The sequence below is a fragment of the Beta vulgaris genome, chromosome 6 (assembly GCF_026745355.1).
Source record: "Beta vulgaris subsp. vulgaris cultivar EL10 chromosome 6, EL10.2, whole genome shotgun sequence".
Lineage (NCBI taxonomy): Eukaryota > Viridiplantae > Streptophyta > Magnoliopsida > Caryophyllales > Amaranthaceae > Beta > Beta vulgaris.
The window spans coordinates 5633945-5652241 of NC_079207.1; the positions used below are offsets into that span (position 1 = coordinate 5633945).

The window sequence follows — 18297 nt, forward strand, 5'->3', positions numbered from 1 at the left end:
CATATATTTCACTAGCCGTTGTATTTGAAAAAATTTAAGAGTGTATTTTTCAGACATTGTTCCGTTGTTTCCGTTTTAAGGCAACATTTTATTTCTTTCCTTTTTCTGCTTCTTCTCTTCTAATTACAATTTACCTGAGAGAAATAGAGATAAAGAGGAGAGAGAAAGTAGAATTAGTAAATGAAGTTGTTCATCATCAACGAAGAGAGTTAAAAGAAATTCACAAGAATCACTCCCCTTTTTTTGTTCTTTTTGAGGGGGTGCATTTAATAGGGAAAAAAAACAGTTTGTGGGTTTTGATTGAATATTTGTTAAAGATGATGACTGATGAAAATCAAAGTAATGTCAATTTACAAGGTAAAAGTTGTTGTTTTTTGATGAATAAAATGAAAGATGAGAAATTTATAGGAATTATTATGTTCTTTGATTTTTGGGTATAATTTTTAGTTTGATTTTATTGTGTAAAATATTGATTTTTTCTATGATGAATCTAAAATTTAATGAGTAACAGATACCAGAAAATTTGGGCATGATACAAAAAGAACTAGAAGAGCTTTGGGTGTAATTAATCAGAACTTAGTTGGATCTCAGCATCATCCTTGTATTGTCAACAAACAACCAAACTCCCAGTAAACTACATTTTCTCTCTCTTTTTCTTCAAATTCAAATTCTGCAAAATATCAATCTGTTTTTTATTATGTGCAACGATTTGACATAAAGTAGAGAGGAAAAATGTCTAATTGTTGCAAAATAATAGAAAACGGAGGTGGTATGTGTTTTGAATTTGTTCTAATATTTTGTGTTGATTTGATTTTATTTGCAGAAAATGTGTGATTTATGATGAGAATATCCCCAATCCTATTCCAAGACCAATCACAAGGTTTCTTTCAGCAATTTCTGTTTTTAATTTTTATGGGTTGTTTAGATTTTTGAGGTGAAAAAACTGGGTAAATCTTAAAATTTCTGATTGTGTTAGATAATTTGGTTTTTTTACAGGAAATTTGGTGCTTCTTTAAACCAACAATCTTGTTCACAGGTACTTTCTTTTTTTGTTTTTGTATTTCTGTACCTTCAATACAAGAAATTATGGAGCTAATATTTAGCTCAAACATAAAACCAGGAAACAAAAAAATCCGACATTTCAATTCAAAATTCAAGTGAATTTGAAGATATTAAAATCATAGATGTGGAGTGTACGGCAGCAACAGATTTACCAGTTCCAATGTCCTTGGAAAATCCTGCAGCAGCACCAATTCAAAGCAATGAAATGGTATTGAAATATTGTTCTAGAACTTGGTTACAATTAATTTTACATGAGCAAATTCTATGGAAGACATATTTATTTACTGGAAATTTAAATAAAAATACAGGAAGAGGTTGAGATGGAAGACATATTTGAAGACCCAATAATGGACATTGATGGCCCTGATGCCAAAAACCCACTTGCTGTTGTTGATTATGTTGATGATATTTACTCTTATTATAGAAAAATGGAGGTAAGCTTTCAGTTGTTTTAGATTTACCTATCTATATTAGTCCTTGGAGTGAGGTTGTGTACATTTGGGTGGAAATTTTTCATAAAATAGAGGATTACGCGCTTTGACATATGTATACAGTATACGCGTGTTTAACACAAGTACCCAAGTCCGAGTATCATAGGCTGAGGCCATATTAGAAGAATTGGTAATATTAGTCCTTGGAGTGAAGTTGTGTACATTTGGGTGGTTGGTGATTATTGGCTCGATTTGCCTGGAGTGTCCGATGTGGAAAAAGTTTCATAAAATAGAGGATTACGCGCTTTGATATAATGTATACGACGTGTTAAACACAAGTACCCAAGTCCGAGTATCATATGCGAGGCCATATTAGCAAAATTGGTAATAATGTTCATTAATCATGACCTTGCAGGCTTGCAGCTGTGTCCCACCAGATTACCTATCACAGCAACATGACATTAATGAGAGAATGAGGGCCATACTCATTGACTGGCTTGTTGAGGTAAAAAATTTCACCTTCAAAGATCTAATTTGGACAGAATCTCATAAATTCTAATGTTTTTGCATTGACTGTAGACTGTAGAGTAACAATTAATGTTTTTGAAATTGATTTTTACTGTTGCTGATAAAAGTTCTTGAATCAATCAATAAACAGGTACATTATAAATTTGAATTAAGGGAAGAAACTCTATTTCTCACTGTAAGTCTCATAGACAGATTCCTAGCTAGGCATACTATGGTGAGAAAGAAGCTTCAATTAGTGGGTTTAATTGCAATGCTCTTAGCTTGCAAATATGAAGAAGTTTCTGTCCCAGTTGTTGATGATTTGATTTTCATTTCTGACAAAGCTTATACTAGGCAAGATCTTCTTGAAATGGTAAGCAAAAACACTCCTAATTTCTATCTCAATTTATGAAATATATAAAGCCAAGATTATAACTTGATTTTCTCTTCATTATTGTACTTTTTGCAGGAGAAAATAATGCTAAACACACTACAATTCAACATGTCATTGCCAACACCATATGTTTTCTTAAGAAGGTTCATGAAAGCTGCAGAATCTGACAAGAAGCTTGAGCAGCTGTGCTCTTATTTAATCGAACTTTCGCTTGTGGAGTATGACATGATCAAATTCCCACCTTCATTGTTAGCAGCAGCTGCAATATACACAGCACAATGTAGTCTTTATGGCTTTAAACAATGGAACAAGACCTGTGAATTCTACACAAACTACTCAGAAGAACAGCTCTTGTGAGTTTTGTTTCATTTCGATTTTCAGTTGCGATTTTCGAGTGATTTTTCTCATCGAATCTTGTGGGCATTGCAGGGAATGCTCAAAGCTTATGGTCACCTTCCATCAAAAGGCAGGAACAGGGAAGTTAACTGGGGTGTTTAAGAAGTACTCAACTTTAATGTTTGGTTATGCAGCAAAATTTAACCCGGCAACTTTTCTCCTCATCAGTTGAGTCTAAGAAGAAAAGATAGTGTATAGTTACTTACTATACCAGAAGTTTGGTAATTTACAATGACAAATGAACAACTAGTCACATTTTATTTTATGGTGGTCTAATTTGACATGGCTAATAATCTTGATTGGCTTTTAGATTTTACTTCTGACATTTTTACCACCTTGGTCAGTTTCACATGTTTCACGTCCACTTGTATATTCCCATATCATTCATTTTAACGAGTGTTTGGTTTATATAAGGGAAGGGAAACGAAAGGGAACATAATTATATTGTTCGGGTAGACTATATTCTGTTTCGTATCTTTAATAAAACGAGGATTTGTTCACGTCAAAATTGAGAGCCTCCATTGTGGTTACTGTTTCAGTTCTCTCGTCTCCGGTGATCAACAATTCAATTAGATAGGTTGGCCTTATCACAAGTCCAATAGTTGATGCTGCAAAGACAATTTGTGTTAAACACTAGTTATATATGCATTTCAAAGTAACTAAGCAAGTAGCAAAATTATGCATCACCAGAAAGCTAGACTATTGTTATAAATGATTGAAACCAATGGACTACAATGATCCGGAGTTAAAATGAATTGATTTGAAACTATTTGTCTAAACTTATCAGGATTGAATTTCCATTAATTCAGTCTAAAAGCACAGGGCTTAATTATCGTCATAAGCTCGATTAGTGCAAATAAGCTTGATTAATGCAAAATCCTCCATCTTTATCAATCACTATCTAAACTCGAAAAAAAAAGATATGCCTTTAAATTACCAATAATATTTTCTTGAGTAAGAGTTTTTATCAATGGAATCTATTGTTCTCATAGGGATAAACACCTTTATATTGAAATATTGTTATTGAATTGGTTACAACTTTCTGAATTCAACTCTCGTCGACTAAATAAACTTTAGGTTCAATCAATATCAAATAACATTTAACCCAACTATAATAGGAAACTATTCAACGAGCAAAAGCATAAGAGCTAATTTAATTATGTATCTTGGGGAAAGTCCATGATCATGGTGTAATTCAATGTAAATCTTATTGGATTGCTTACAACTTTCTAAGTTTAACTTTCGTCGACTAAAAAAACTTTAGATTCAATCAATATCAAATAACATTTAACGCAACTATAATAGAATGACACTATACAATAAGCAAAAGCATAAGAGCTAATTTAATTACGTATCTTAGGGAAAGTCCATAATCATGAGTATAATTCAATGTAACTCTATAATTTGGAAGTGCTCACTCATGACACACCTAAAAGAAAAATAAACATAAGTTAACAATAACGATAAGGGAAGGATTGAAAAATATCTCTATTACATATAGTTGGTCTTGTAAGAGACCGTCTACTTTTAATTTAAAAGTAGGCGCGGCCCAAGCCCAATATTAAGAAGAGAATAGATCATATTTCTTAATATAGTGACTACTTTAATCTATTTAGTGACCATTTTAATCTATTTAGTGACCAGTTTAATCTATTAATTAATAACATTCTTTAATTCATTTAGTGACTGATTTAATCCATTTAGTGACTAGCTTAATCCATTTGTAAGACTGACGGACTATTTTTAAAAATTGTTTGTTCTGATTCGAAATTTAGAAGGGAAATAAAAGAAGGAGAAGAGAATGGACGATTAGGATGGTGCAAGATACCTAAAATAGTGTTAGGTTAGAGAGAAATTGAATGGGCTTCTTAGGAGAACGTAAGTTTACATTGTCTAATTTTATATTAAAATTAGACCGTCTATTATAATAATTTGTGTATTACATAAGGGAAGGGGGGACCTATGATGTCCTCTTTTGAACTGACTATTTTGCCCCTCTTTCCCTTACTAAATTACAAAAATAATATCAATACCAAAATGGGGATTCAAACAAAGCTACCGGAAATTAAATTTCAACATCACTCCCAAATCACTTATGTTAGGAAATTTTACAAATCCCTTTCTAAATCACGTTCAAGAAATCCCGCAAATCACTAAACATTACAAAAAACTAAAATTAACTTACAAACCAAAACTATATAGTAGGCGTAAATACATAAAAAAATTCACAAAATTACTTACAAATCATTGTTCTCAATAATCACAATTTCACTTACAAATTATTATTTACCTATATCACTATGCATAAAAAACTGTAAAAAAAAAAAAAAAAAAAATTCGACGTGGATATCACACATTTGTCCATTGGCGATTTGCAAACTTCCAAAAAGGTACATAATTCTTTTAATTTTCCAAGTTATTTCAAATTAGTTGAAAAAATAGCAATTGTTATGTAGCGACTAACAGAAAAAAGAGAGGATGATAGCAATTAGTTAAAAAAGACTTAAATTTAACCCTTTATTTTCACATGAAATGAGAAACAAGATAAAGTAACAAATTTAGTTTTTTTTTTTAAAATTCCAATATTAAAATTCTGCTCATAACTTTTGCAAAAAAAACCATTTTCACAAATAAATTTTGAAAAAAAAACCAAAATCAAAGTTTTCGCGAAGGTTTTTGCAAAAATCAATTTTTAGAAAAAAAAATTAAATTAATTTGCTAAAACCATTTTCAGAAAAAAAAAATTACATTATTTTGCAAAAACAAATAGTGAAATTAAGCACCAAGAGAACTGTAAAATTTTGAAATGCAAAAAAGGGCTTTTATACAATTTAAATTTAATTCATTTTCATGTTAAATCAGAAAACAAGATAAAAGAAACGATTTTTGTTTTTTTTAAAAAATTCCAATATCAAATTGTGAATGAAAATTTACAATTTTATCTCAAATATAATTTTAAATATGACTGATGAAAATTTTAAATATAAGTTTGTGAAATCATAATTTAGATGTTAGGCAAGGGAAAAAAAACTGAAATTGATTCATACTTTTCGGATTAAATTTTGGGATGATAGAAAATCGACCCAAGAAAAAACTGAAGTTGATTTAAGAAATTATCTTTCTTTGTCAGAAAATCGACCCAAGAAAAAACTGAAGTTGGTTTGCTTCCTTCAAAAGTGGTTAAAAACGGCTGATGGATTTGTGATGAATTAGATCTACTGCTTTGCTTAATACTTGAAAAGGTTGATTTTCTTATTGTATAGTGTATAGTTTGATGAACTAGGTTCCTTGATAATATGGTTTGTAGATTTGTAGTGAGAGGAGAGAGAAAATGACTGGCAAAAGTAGTGGAACTATACTGATGTTGCCAAGTAGTGGAAAAGGTAGTGAAATATTTTTTGTTAAAATTCTAGAAGGATGTGCCTACAGGCTACAACACGTCACTCAAAATTTTGGGTTTTAAATACAAGTGTTGATCAAAGTATAAAGTAGCCAAATTATAATATGGGTTTCAAATACAAGTGTAGATCAAAGTATAAATTAGTCAAATTATAATATTGTTGCATTGGAAATTCAACGTAACAGATAATATGGACTCAATTTTTTTTTGTTCAATATAGATAAGTTTAACTAAGGGAGTAATATTGTAATGCTACTTAAATGCAAAGAGTTAATGACTGCAAAAGAAATAACAGGATGTAGAAGGAGTACTATTTGATTGTATTTTAAAGAATCTTATTCACAAAATGGAGGTGAGCTTAAAATACTAACTTGCATTTTTTTTTGTTTACTACTTAGTAATAATTAGGCCTAAAAATATCATCGCACGCATCGCGTGCAAAAAAAGCTAGTTTGAAATAATGGAGCTCTAAAACTTAAATTAATAGTCAACAAGATGGGGAGGCGTGGACATTTAGTGCATGTAACTAAAATTGGAAACTGTTAAATATACGCAAATTTGCCAAAGTCTTAATGCGACAGAAAATAAAAAGATTTTTCAATCATCCCTAAGTCGTCATAATCATGCAGAACATTGCTTTCTAGTATTCACAGGTAGGTTTGTGTAAGATCAGGATCGGACCAGAATCTGAACCGGACTAGATTAGAATTTGGATCAAACCGGATCGAAACTTCGGTCCTCAGTCAACAAGGAAACCTGATTCCGAGTTTCTTGCCGGTCCGATCCGATCCAAACCAAGATAATTCCGGTTCGGACCGATTGTACTGGAATTTCTATTATTTTAGTAAAAAAAAATATAGGTTAAATAAGTTTAAAAGTAGAAAGTTAGAGAGTTTAAAACCTACTATTTATTATTTAAGATTATTGTTATTAGAATTATTAATTTTAACGTATTTAGTTTGTGAATATATATTTAAATTAAATATTTTTGCGGGGATATACCAGGGTAATAGAGCATTTTGTGGGAATATACATCACTAAATTTTTTTGGTGGGAATTTACCAAGTACCAACCTAAATTTAAGTTTTAGTGAAAAGTACCAAAAATACTTTTATCGGCGAGAAAGTCAATTTTTCGACCTCTAACTTGGTAGGAACTCGCAAGCGAGCCACAAAGTGACAATGAGGAAGTTGGAGAAAAATGAATGTAATAGAAACAATTGAATATCACACAAAATACAAAGCGTAATTAAGCAAATCAAAGGCCGAAAACTTGACTTTCTCGCCGAAAATAATATTTTTGGTACCTTTTAACAAAATTCAAATTTAGGTTGGTATATCACCACAAAAAAATTTTGAGAACGTATTGTGTCGGACTCGTCCGATCATAATCTTTGGTCGGACGACTTTCAGGTGGTTCCAATTTTTTTTCAGTTAGTCTTAATTTTTTTCAGGTAGTCTTCATTTTTTTTTAGGTAGTCTTCATTTTTTTTTCAGTTAGTCTTCTTTTTTTTTCAGTTGGTTTTTGTACTTCAGTTAGACTTACTTTGGGTTTCAGTTGGTCTTTATTCTTTTTCAGGTAGTCTTCATTTTTTTCAGGTAGTCCAACTGAAACAAAACAAAGTCCAACTGAAAGAAAACAAAGTCCAACTGAAAGAAAACAAAGTCCAACTGAAAGAAAACAAAGTCCAACTGCAAGAAAACAAAATCCAACTGAAAAGAAAACAAAACACTAACCTCTGCTTTCTCTCACTTTCTCCTTCTTCTTCATGGTGTCACCAGAATTATCACCATCTCCACTTGAAGGACGCGTTATTATTGTTGGTGAATTTGCTTAACCATGTTACTATCTAATTGTTGCAATAATACCGGTTTCTGTTTTGAAATAGACGGCGATTTTCATACCTGCAAAACCAAGTTTCACAGCTGCAAATGCAGTTGGCTGTTGCGGAAGCAGAAATAATGAGCATCCAAATGCAGCAAGACCCAACAACAACATTACTTCAAAACCAGATAGAATTTGAAGATGAGAAATCGCTTCTTGTAGCAACTCGTAACAACTTTAGTAATCTTCAACACTATCTTAATGACTTTGCTGCTTCTGCTGGCAATGTAATTCAAGACCCTCTTAAAAGAGAGTCTTTGTGGACATAATATTTCTTGGCTAACATTCTTTCCATGGCGGATTTTGAGAAGGTTACGAAGAAGACGGTTTCTTTTTTCCTTTGCTGTATATTATAGTACTGGGCTCAGCCCGTCTGACGAGAATATTGGGTCAGACGGTCTGACCCAATACTTTCACAAAATTTTTAATGAGGTATATCCCCACAAAATGTCCTATTATCCTCGTATATCCATGCAAAAAACCCTAAAATAAAAAAGAAAATGATCCAACAGACCAATGTACCAAGATTTGTCATCGGATTCTATCCAAAACGTCTAATTTATGGTAATTAACCTTCCCTTTCTTTTCCTTCCTCTTTATATGTGGAGGGCATACACACACATTCATAAGTTCTTGGTCGAAATCCGATGTACAAAGAGAGGGGAAGAAAGGGATGGTCAATGACCGCTGATAACCGCATATCCGGTATTTGTAAATACCGGGGCAAAGTTGTAAATAAATACAACTTTTCCTTTTTTTTTTTTTTTTTGGGTTTTTACTTACATATATTCATGATCTGATTTACATTATAGTTGATCTAATTCACATTGTAGTTGATCTGATTCATATAATAGTTGATCTGATTTCTCTCCAACATGATCAGAGTTGTCTAAGTCAACTTTTTTTTGTCTTTTCCTGGCAAAATTACTAACATACCCCGGTATGGACACTGTTGGCCCATATCGAATATACGCATATACTTTCTTCATGGTCAATAACCAGGACCGTCTTGAAGATTTTGGCCCCGTTCTAACATAAAAATTGGGCCCCTAAATTTATAAAAAATAAACATAGAAGGTTAGAGTTCTAAAGATAGAAAGTTGAAAATTTAAAGATAAATCATTGACAAATTTATTAAGGGTAGGGAACAAGGGTGATTTCTTCAAATATGAAGTAAAATTTTCATAATAATATATTTTGGGGCCTTTATAATTTTGGAGGCCGTGTGCTGTTGGGCTCCTTGCACACCCTCATCTACCGCAAATTAGATCCTACACCATGCCCATGTGGTTGACTTTTGGAAGTATTTTTGAAAGTGGACCAGCTCTTTCTCTCTCATCACGTGAAACAATTTTTTTAATGTACAAATGCATATGGTTTGGTGTACAATAATACTACCTCCGTTTCTTTTTAATTGTTACGGTTTGCTTTTCATTAGAACCAATGCAAAAGTTGAAAAGTAGGAGAGAGAGGCTACAAAATCTGAAAAGTAGAAAGAGACAAGTACAAAAGAATAATAAAAAATTGTGGAGGAGAGAGAAAAATCTGCACATGGGATAGTTTTGGGGAAAAATTAATCAACACTTTTACATTAATCTTGGCGGGTTACATGTCTAATTTTTTGAGGGAAATTTCAAGTTCCCTCCAATATCTAAATAAAAACTACCTTTACAATTTCAGAATCTGGAGGGAAAAAAATTCCAAACTTTTTTACACTTCAACTTCCACACTTAAAGGGTCCATTTAAGAGCCATAACTCCACCCAGCAACTTATCCTCTCTCTTCCTTCTTCTCCATTTATTGCCTCTATTTATCACTTAACACATTTATTTTTCCACAAAGGGGGGTGGGGTGGTTTTTTTTTTTTGGCCTCAGGTGCATTAAATGGTTGATATCACAAATGAAGATGTCATTGTACTTGATTCGCATCATCCTCGGCCTTGGTTAAGTGATGAACAGAGGCAACAAATGGCTGAGCTTTATTAGCACAAGCCAAGGACTGAGCTACCATATGGTGCAATCTCGAAAGCTGCTGAGAAATTCAACGTGTCCCGCAAAACTGCAAGTTCAATCTGGAACACAATGAAGAACCAAATTGTGAAGAACAACAAATCAATGTTAAGAAGAAGATGGCAGGCATAGTGGGCAGGAAACGGTTTTCACTGACAGAAGAAATGTTAACTTCAATTCCACTTAGGGACAGAACCAATTTAAGGGATCTTGCAAACAAACTTGGTGTCTGTGCAAGCACTGTGTGCAGACTAGTTAAAAAAGGCAGCATACGAGCACAGTAATCCAATGCGTCCAAAATTATCACCAGAAAATCAGATTTCAAGGGTCATTTGGATTCTATGTATGGTACAACAACCACAAGTAGAAAGAGGGCAGCCAATGTTCAATGATTTCTTCAACTTCATCCACATCGATGAGAAGTGGTTTTACATGCATCAAAAAACACAAAGGCTATATTTGCATCCAAATGAAGCTAATCCACACAGAACATGCCAATCAAAAAGGCATATAATTAAGGTGATGTTTGAAACTGCAGTGGCTAGACCATCATACAACATGTTGGGGCAATGCACTTTTGATGGGAAAATTGGTATTTTCCCATTTGTGGAGGAAGTGGCAGCACAAAGGTCTTCTAATAATAGGCCAGCCGGCACATTAGAGACAAAAGCAATCACCAATGTCACCAAGGAGAGAATGAGAGATGTGTTAATTAATCACATCTTACCAGCAATAATGTCTAAGTGGCCACCACACAGGAGCAAGGATATACATACAACAAGACAACGCAAAGCCACATGTAACTGCATCAGACCCATTATGGATACTAGCTAGTAGACAAAACGGGTTTGTTTTTCATTTGGTGCAGCAGCCACCAAATAGTCCTGAGCTAAACATGTTGGATCTTGGTTTCTTTAGAGCATTACAAACACTCCAACATAAGGAAAGGCCAAACACAATACTTAAGCTATTGCAAGCAGTTAACAAGTCATTTGAAGAAATGCAACCAAAGACTTTAGCTAATGTGTGGCATTCATTTCAGTATCATATGATTGAAATTTTGAAAGTAAGGGGGAATAACAACTACACATATCCACATGTCAACAAGCAAATGTTGGAAAGTCTTGGCCAACTTCCCTTACAAGTTGAAGTAACCCAAACACTTTTGGATCAAGCAAGAACTTGGTTACATGAGCAGGCAACGCCACAAGTACAGGCAGAACAGAAGTACATGCAACAGAAGTAGAGGCAATAGAACAAGTAGAGGCAGCAACAGAATAGGAGTATTAGAAGTTGCACATGGAATGCAGAATGAAGTTGCATATGGAATGGAAATTGTTATTTTTTGTCAAGTTTTCAACTAAGTTCAAAAACATTCTGCAGTAAGTTAGGAATATTTTGTAAAACATGGGATATCTTAGGCAAGGTCAATGGCAGCCCATATTTTGTAAAGCATAGTTTCTTATTTTGTGAAGTCTTAATGAAATACAAGTATCAAAACTTTTGGTTCTTTTAATTATTGTCCTCTCAGGCTTATTAATATCTGCATTGAATACAACTACATTCCATCTCCCGGCTAAGTTACCATGTGCCTCGTCAAGCAGCATAAGCTGTTGGTGGCTCAATGTTAACCTGGCACAGGAGGGCACATAGTTTATTCCTACAGGGGCTGCCTTCATCATTGAGGAACATAACCCACATGAATTACATCCAAACAGAACAACAACACCAACTTGATCCCACATGAATTACAGAAAACAAACAAACAACAACAACAAGATCCCACATGAATTACAGAAAAACAGAATACCAACACCAACTTGATTCCACATGAATCACAGCAAAACAGAACACCAAGAACACAATAAGATTTACAGAAAAACACAGCAACAACAAGATCCCAGATGAATTACAGAAAAACAGAATACCAACACCAACTTGATTCCACATGAATCACAACAAAACAGAACACCAAGAACACAATAAGATTTACAGAAAAACACAACAACAAGATCCCAGATGAATTACAGAAAAACAGAATACCAACACCAACTTGATTCCACATGAATCACAGCAAAACAGAACACCAAGAACACAATAAGATTTACAGAAAAACACAACAACAACAACAACAACAACAACAACAACTTAAAAATTAACGAAAAACACAACAACAGCAACTTCATACCACATGCATTAAAGAGAAATAGAACAACAACAACAACAATAAGATCCCAGATGCATTACAGAAAAACACAACAACAACAACAACTTAAAAATTAACGAAAAACACAACAACAACAACTTCATACCACATGCATTAAAGAGAAATGGAACAACAACAACAATAAGATCCCAGATGCATTACAGAAAAACACAACAACAACAACAACAACAACTTAAAAATTAACGAAAAACACAACAACAGCAACTTCATACCACATGCATTAAAGAGAAATAGAACAACAACAACAACAATAAGATCCCAGATGCATTACAGAAAAACACAACAACAACAACAACTTAAAATTTACAGAAAAACACAACAACAACAACAACAACTTACAATTAACAAAATTTACGCATGAGTTAACAACATCAATAAATCAAACAACAACAAACAACATGCGAATAAATCCTTCTAAGGATCAACAGCAGACAATTCCCACAGGTAAGCAGAAATAACTACATAATTTTTAAACCAAAAAAAAGGGAAAGGAAACTTATCTCATATGGTGTCGTTTTACACATGGGATATATATTTTCAGTAGATCGAAAATGAAATCTTTGGACACAGTAGAGGGGCAGCAAACCTCTGTTTCCTCCACAACAACTTTTTCTTCGGATTTTTTTCTCTTTGTTCTGCATACAGATTCAGATCCATCCGTGACAGTTGAAGAAAATCCACACAACCCACCACTTTCTGCATCAGGAGTATCTGGAGCATAATATGGACCCATATCATATGGATCTTCAGTATCTTGAGCAAAATCCCAAGAAAATGGCGATTCAGTAACAGGAACAGAGATGGAAAGAAGGGATGAAGATTTGCCACTACTCCGACGCTTAGATCTTGAAGAACTCTCCATGAAAAACAACTGAGTTCAACAAGTACTCAAGAACCCTAAAAATAAACCCAGAATGTTCACGAATTTGGAGGAGAGAGAGAGATCCGAATACAACTGGTAAAAAAACGCGAATGTTGTTTAGCATAAATTAAAAAAAAAATTGATTTTAACCCAGATCTAGAGGAGAGAGAGTGAAACCCACATTATTTAGGGTTTGAACAGATCTAGAGGAGAGAGAGAGTGAAACCCAGATTGTTGAAGAACTTGGAGGAGAGAGAGATCCGAATTTATGTAGCGTTTTGATAATGACGAAAATGAAAGTTGATTTTTTACCCAGATCTTTTAGGGTTTTAAGAAGTCTAGAGGAGAGAGAGAGAGAGAGAGAGAGACCCAGAATGTTCAAGAACTTGGAGGAGAGAGATCTGAAAAAGAAGTTGGGAAGATGGAGGGAAGATTAGGGGGTGTTAATTAGGGGTCGTTTTATTAAATGGGGTAGGTGGGGAGGTAATGTTGGGATTAAATGGTAGGTTGGGATTAAAGAGTGGGGACCACAAGGGGACAACAAATGGGTAACAATGATTAGAAACTTACCTTATGTAGTAAAAGTAAGAGTGTAACAATTAAAAAGAAACGTTCTAAAAAGGAAACCGTAACAATTAAAAAGAAACGGAGGTAGTATACGAGTGTACATTTGGGGATTTTCAGTGATCAAAGCAATAACCATCAGTGTACATTGTGATTTTATTGAATTTCGGTATGAGATTGTAATTATACATATTGAATTTCATTAGTGAACAAACATCAAACACACCAGTGTACAAAGATTGGAAGTTACTCACTTGACATATTTCGGTATGGGACTGTAATTGTACATATTGAATTTCATTAGTGAACAAACATCAACACACCCAGTGTACAAAGATTGCAAATTACTCACTTGACATCAACTTCATGAATTGGGTTACTTTTAGCTGGGGGGTTGTCATTGTACATTTTGATTTTATTAATGAACAACCACGAAGCCAAGGATGTACAAGGAGGTTGAGTGTGGAAAAGAGAGAAGTGGTGAATTTCGGTATGAGACTATAATTGTACATATTGAATTTCATTAGTGAACAAACATCAACACACCCAGTGTACAAAGATTGTAAATTACTCACTTGACATCAGCTTCAGGAATTAGGTTACTTTAAGCTGGGGGGCTGTCATTGTACATTTTGATTTTGTTAATGAACAACCACGAAGCCAAGAATGTACAAGGAAGTTGAGTGTGGAAAAGAGAGAAGTGGTGAACAGTATATGGGGGGACATCAAATCAGTTACTAAATGGTGAACAGTAACTGTCAAATCAGTTACTTTTTGTATTTTCGACATATACACTGGATGTAATGGGAATGTACAATAGCTATCAAATCAATTACTTTTTTGCATGTTGAATGGTGCGTTTCATTTTTCTTGTCTTGCGTTTTGGAGCTGGTGTAGGATGCTCATCCTACACCTTGGTCCATAATCTACTAATTGCTCATCTACCCCTCTGTCAATAACCAAAAGTTGGACCTATTGTGCATAATTCGACAACAAGGTTGATATTTTGATAAAAAAAAAGTCATATAGAGAGAGTCTCATATGCATACCTTTTAAAGTTATTTCCTTTTTCCCTTAGTTTGGAGCAACTTTTAAGTGAAAAAAAGTGTGTTGATAGACTTGTAAACCAATCGATACAATTACAATCAAGTCAGAATAATATAATGTTAGGTATTGAGTCAACAATGCTTATTTAAAAACCAAAGTATTTGGATTGACCCTACAACATAAATAGGGGATTTAGATTGATACTTCAGTTTTTCCAAATTTTGGCTCATATATAACTAAGTTAACACAGTATATGTTAGTTATATAACAAGTTATAATTAAAAAAAAAATCAATTATAGCCAATCAACTATACAAATAACGTTGACCTCAAATAAAAAAAACAAGTTGAAGGCTGAAGGTATGTTTTGCAAAAATTTCTCATAATTTCATTTTGTAACTAATGTAATGTTCTTTGAGTAGGTCAGGTTAATAAACAGGTTTTTTAGGTTTAGACACAATCGTATTCGAGTTACCAAAATTGTTCAAACAACCATTATATATATGTAAGTCGGTTTTATCGAATTTGGATTAGGTCGAGTCGGATCAGATCGAATTTTGATAGCTACAGGCTACAAGCATAGGAGCCTGTTATTAGTGCACCAGAGCGTCTGTTACCTGCCGAAAAGATTAACGGTAAGACAACTCAAACCCAAAATCAATCAGTTCACACACAAATGACATTATTATCATATTTTCGCGTTTAATGTTATCTTTCATGTTTGTTTAAGAAGTAACTTTTAGTCCTTCCTCGGGCCACATGCGGTGTGTCACATGCCAGCCCCATTATGTGACCGTTGGCTAGCCTTGGCTCCTCAACGGCTCAACTAAACAAAGAGAGGCTTAGGATTGTGAATACAATTTACATTATACACGTCCATATAATTTGCAAATTTTGCATTATACTCATAGGGTGTCTACATATACCTTCTCTATTTTTTTTATTACACAATTTTCGTTTTTGACGTTTGTAGAAACGTCTTTTCGAACGTTGATATCGCTAATTACGCATAAGTCAAAATTATAAAAATTTGATATTTGAAATCCTTATATTTGGATCAATCTAGCGATATCCCACTTGACTATGTTTTTTTTTCTTATTCCAGCCCAATATGTTTTGAAAAAATAAATCCAATCAAAAAGTTAGTAATTCAATCTGGATCTAGCTGGACTTTGTGACAGATACAAAAAGATACAAAATTCTATATAAAGCTTTTTTTATGTATGAAGAATTATCGTTATTTATTTTTTTCCCTAAAAAAAAGTCTTATATGATTACAACATTAATCAACATAAGAACTATTGTTATTGTTGTTGTTAGTTGTTTGAGCCTATCCTCTCTCCGTTCCACAATGTTTTTTTTGCATTTATTATTACCCCAAAACTAAATAATAATACTAAATAAATAAGAGTAGGGTTACACAGTTACTTTATGGAGGAGAGAGGTATAGAGAGTAAGTATAAAGTGGGACCGAATGGTGTGGTAAGGAGGGGCAATAAGGGAACAAATCTTTATCAAAAATATAATATAGTAAAAATGGGAAGAACTCTATGAAACATAATTAGATGAAAAGTGGGGAAAACTTACAGCGCGTCTTGCATGTGGCCAAATTAAAGATAGGCGTATTCATAAAAATCGAAACCGAAAAACCATATCGAAATACCGAAAAATCGGTCTAAATGGGTGGTTAACGTAACGATAAAAAAAGTTTCAACGGTACGGTTACCAAACCGATAAAAATAATGGTTTAACGATATGGTTATGATTTTTGAGTGAACGGTTAACCGAAATACCGAAATATTTTTTTTCTCTATTTAATTGTTGTGAAACATTTTCAAACAATTACATTAATTCTAATATTTGTTGCTAAGTTACAACAATTAGAGTAAGTATGTAATTACTTGGAAACTCTAGCACTCATATAAACACTATAATTAGGAAATGAAGTAAATTATATTGTGTTAGTTATATTTTTCAATGGATTTGTTATCCACTTTATAATATTTTTTATATTATAATATATACAATATTAAAATATATGCAAAAAAATTGAAAATATATAGTACATTAAGTAAAACATAATACTATAAATTAAATAACAATTAATGGTTAACCGGAAAATCGTACCGAAAAAGGTTAACCACTTAAGCGGTAACTGACTTAAACGCTTACGGTTTGCAAAAGAGTGAACCGAAACTTCCGATTACTGAACCGAAATGTTGATTCGGGATGATTAACCACCCATAAACACCCCTAATTACAGGTGTGGCCGTGCACGACAGCCTCTCAGCCCGTCTGCTCATTTTCAAATGGTCATATCTCACTCTTATATCATCATAATTGAGCTTTTGACCAGGCGTTGGAAAGCTATCGAGCCAAATTTTCATTTCCAGTTTGAATCTTCCCAAAATATTAAGTGTTCTGTGAGATATGATCTTTTAAATTTGACCCTTATGCACAAATGCTTATGAACAAATGGAGTTACTCTTATGAACAGATGGAGTTACTCTTATGACCAAATGGAGTTACTTGTATGAGTATGTGATTACTTTTAATAATAAAAGGGTGTCACTCCTATAAAGAAATGTGGTTACTCTTATGAGCAAATGCATTTACTTTTGCAAACCTTTGGGGTTACTCGTATGATTAAATGATGTTACTTGTATGATTAATTGAAGTTACGTGTATAAATAAATGAGGTTACTAGCTAGTATGAATTAATTGGGTTACTCATAAGATTAAATGAGGTTACTCATATATTAAATGATATTACTAGTATAAATTAATTGGATTACTCATATGATAAAAATGGGATTACTCATATAATAAAATGGGGTTGCTTTTGTCAACAATTGGGGTTACTTGATCAAATAGGGTCACCATATTATTAAATAAGGTTAATATTGTAAACTACCGAGGTTACTCATATGAAAAAACGAGGTTGCTTTTGTGAACAAATGAGGTTACTCATTTAAATAAATGAGGTTACTAATCAGTTTACATTTATGAATGAATAAGGTTTCTCGTTTGAATAAATGCGGTTACTTTTGTGAACCTTTGGGGCTACTCATAAGATTAAATGAGGTTACTCATTATTGCTAAGAAAACACATAGGCTTTCTTAAAACTTGAGAATAAAGATTCCAAGGGAGAAACGAACGAGTGAGAATTGTGCGGAGTTCGCCATTGTTGAAGCTTCGAAAGCAGTAGGAGGTGCATCGTCGACGGAGTTCTACGGCGTCACCATTGTTGAAGCTTCGAAAGTGATTGAAGGAGAGAAGTTGAAGATGAATAAGGAGAAGAGAGTGAAATTGTAGCAGAGGAGAGAGAAAAGGGAGTAGCCATGGCATGGACTTTGTGTGAGAGGCGGGTTTGTATTAGTGGTGATTCTAGTTAAAGTGAAAGGTGTGTGTGTTACTGTTTGCTGGGCTTATTATTTCAAAATGGACAGGGCCGGCCACATGCGAAATTTTTGGTGTGACCGGTCGTATATAAGAATTTGTGAAAACTTTATG

General features: G+C 33.4%; 1 protein-coding gene across 1 annotated transcript; it reads left to right on the top strand.

Annotated features, from left to right (window-relative positions):
• LOC104895206 (G2/mitotic-specific cyclin-2) lies at positions 1-3238 on the top strand. The gene is made up of 10 exons (XM_010681648.4): positions 1-357; positions 512-629; positions 824-880; positions 997-1036; positions 1121-1270; positions 1371-1496; positions 1909-1998; positions 2152-2373; positions 2470-2747; positions 2824-3238. The coding sequence occupies exons 1-10, from the start codon at positions 318-320 to the stop codon at positions 2960-2962; spliced, it is 1260 nt and encodes a 419-aa protein (XP_010679950.1). The 5' UTR covers positions 1-317; the 3' UTR covers positions 2963-3238.
• The last annotated feature ends 15059 nt before the right edge of the window (positions 3239-18297 follow it).

Excerpts from the sequence above, each read along its gene's own strand:
- LOC104895206 (XM_010681648.4), top strand. The coding sequence starts at position 318 with ATGATGACTGATGAAAATCAAAGTAATGTCAATTTACAAG. Across the intron at positions 881-996 it reads ATTCCAAGACCAATCACAAG|GAAATTTGGTGCTTCTTTAA; the intron begins GTTTCTTTCAGC and ends GTTTTTTTACAG. Across the intron at positions 2,374-2,469 it reads GGCAAGATCTTCTTGAAATG|GAGAAAATAATGCTAAACAC; the intron begins GTAAGCAAAAAC and ends TACTTTTTGCAG.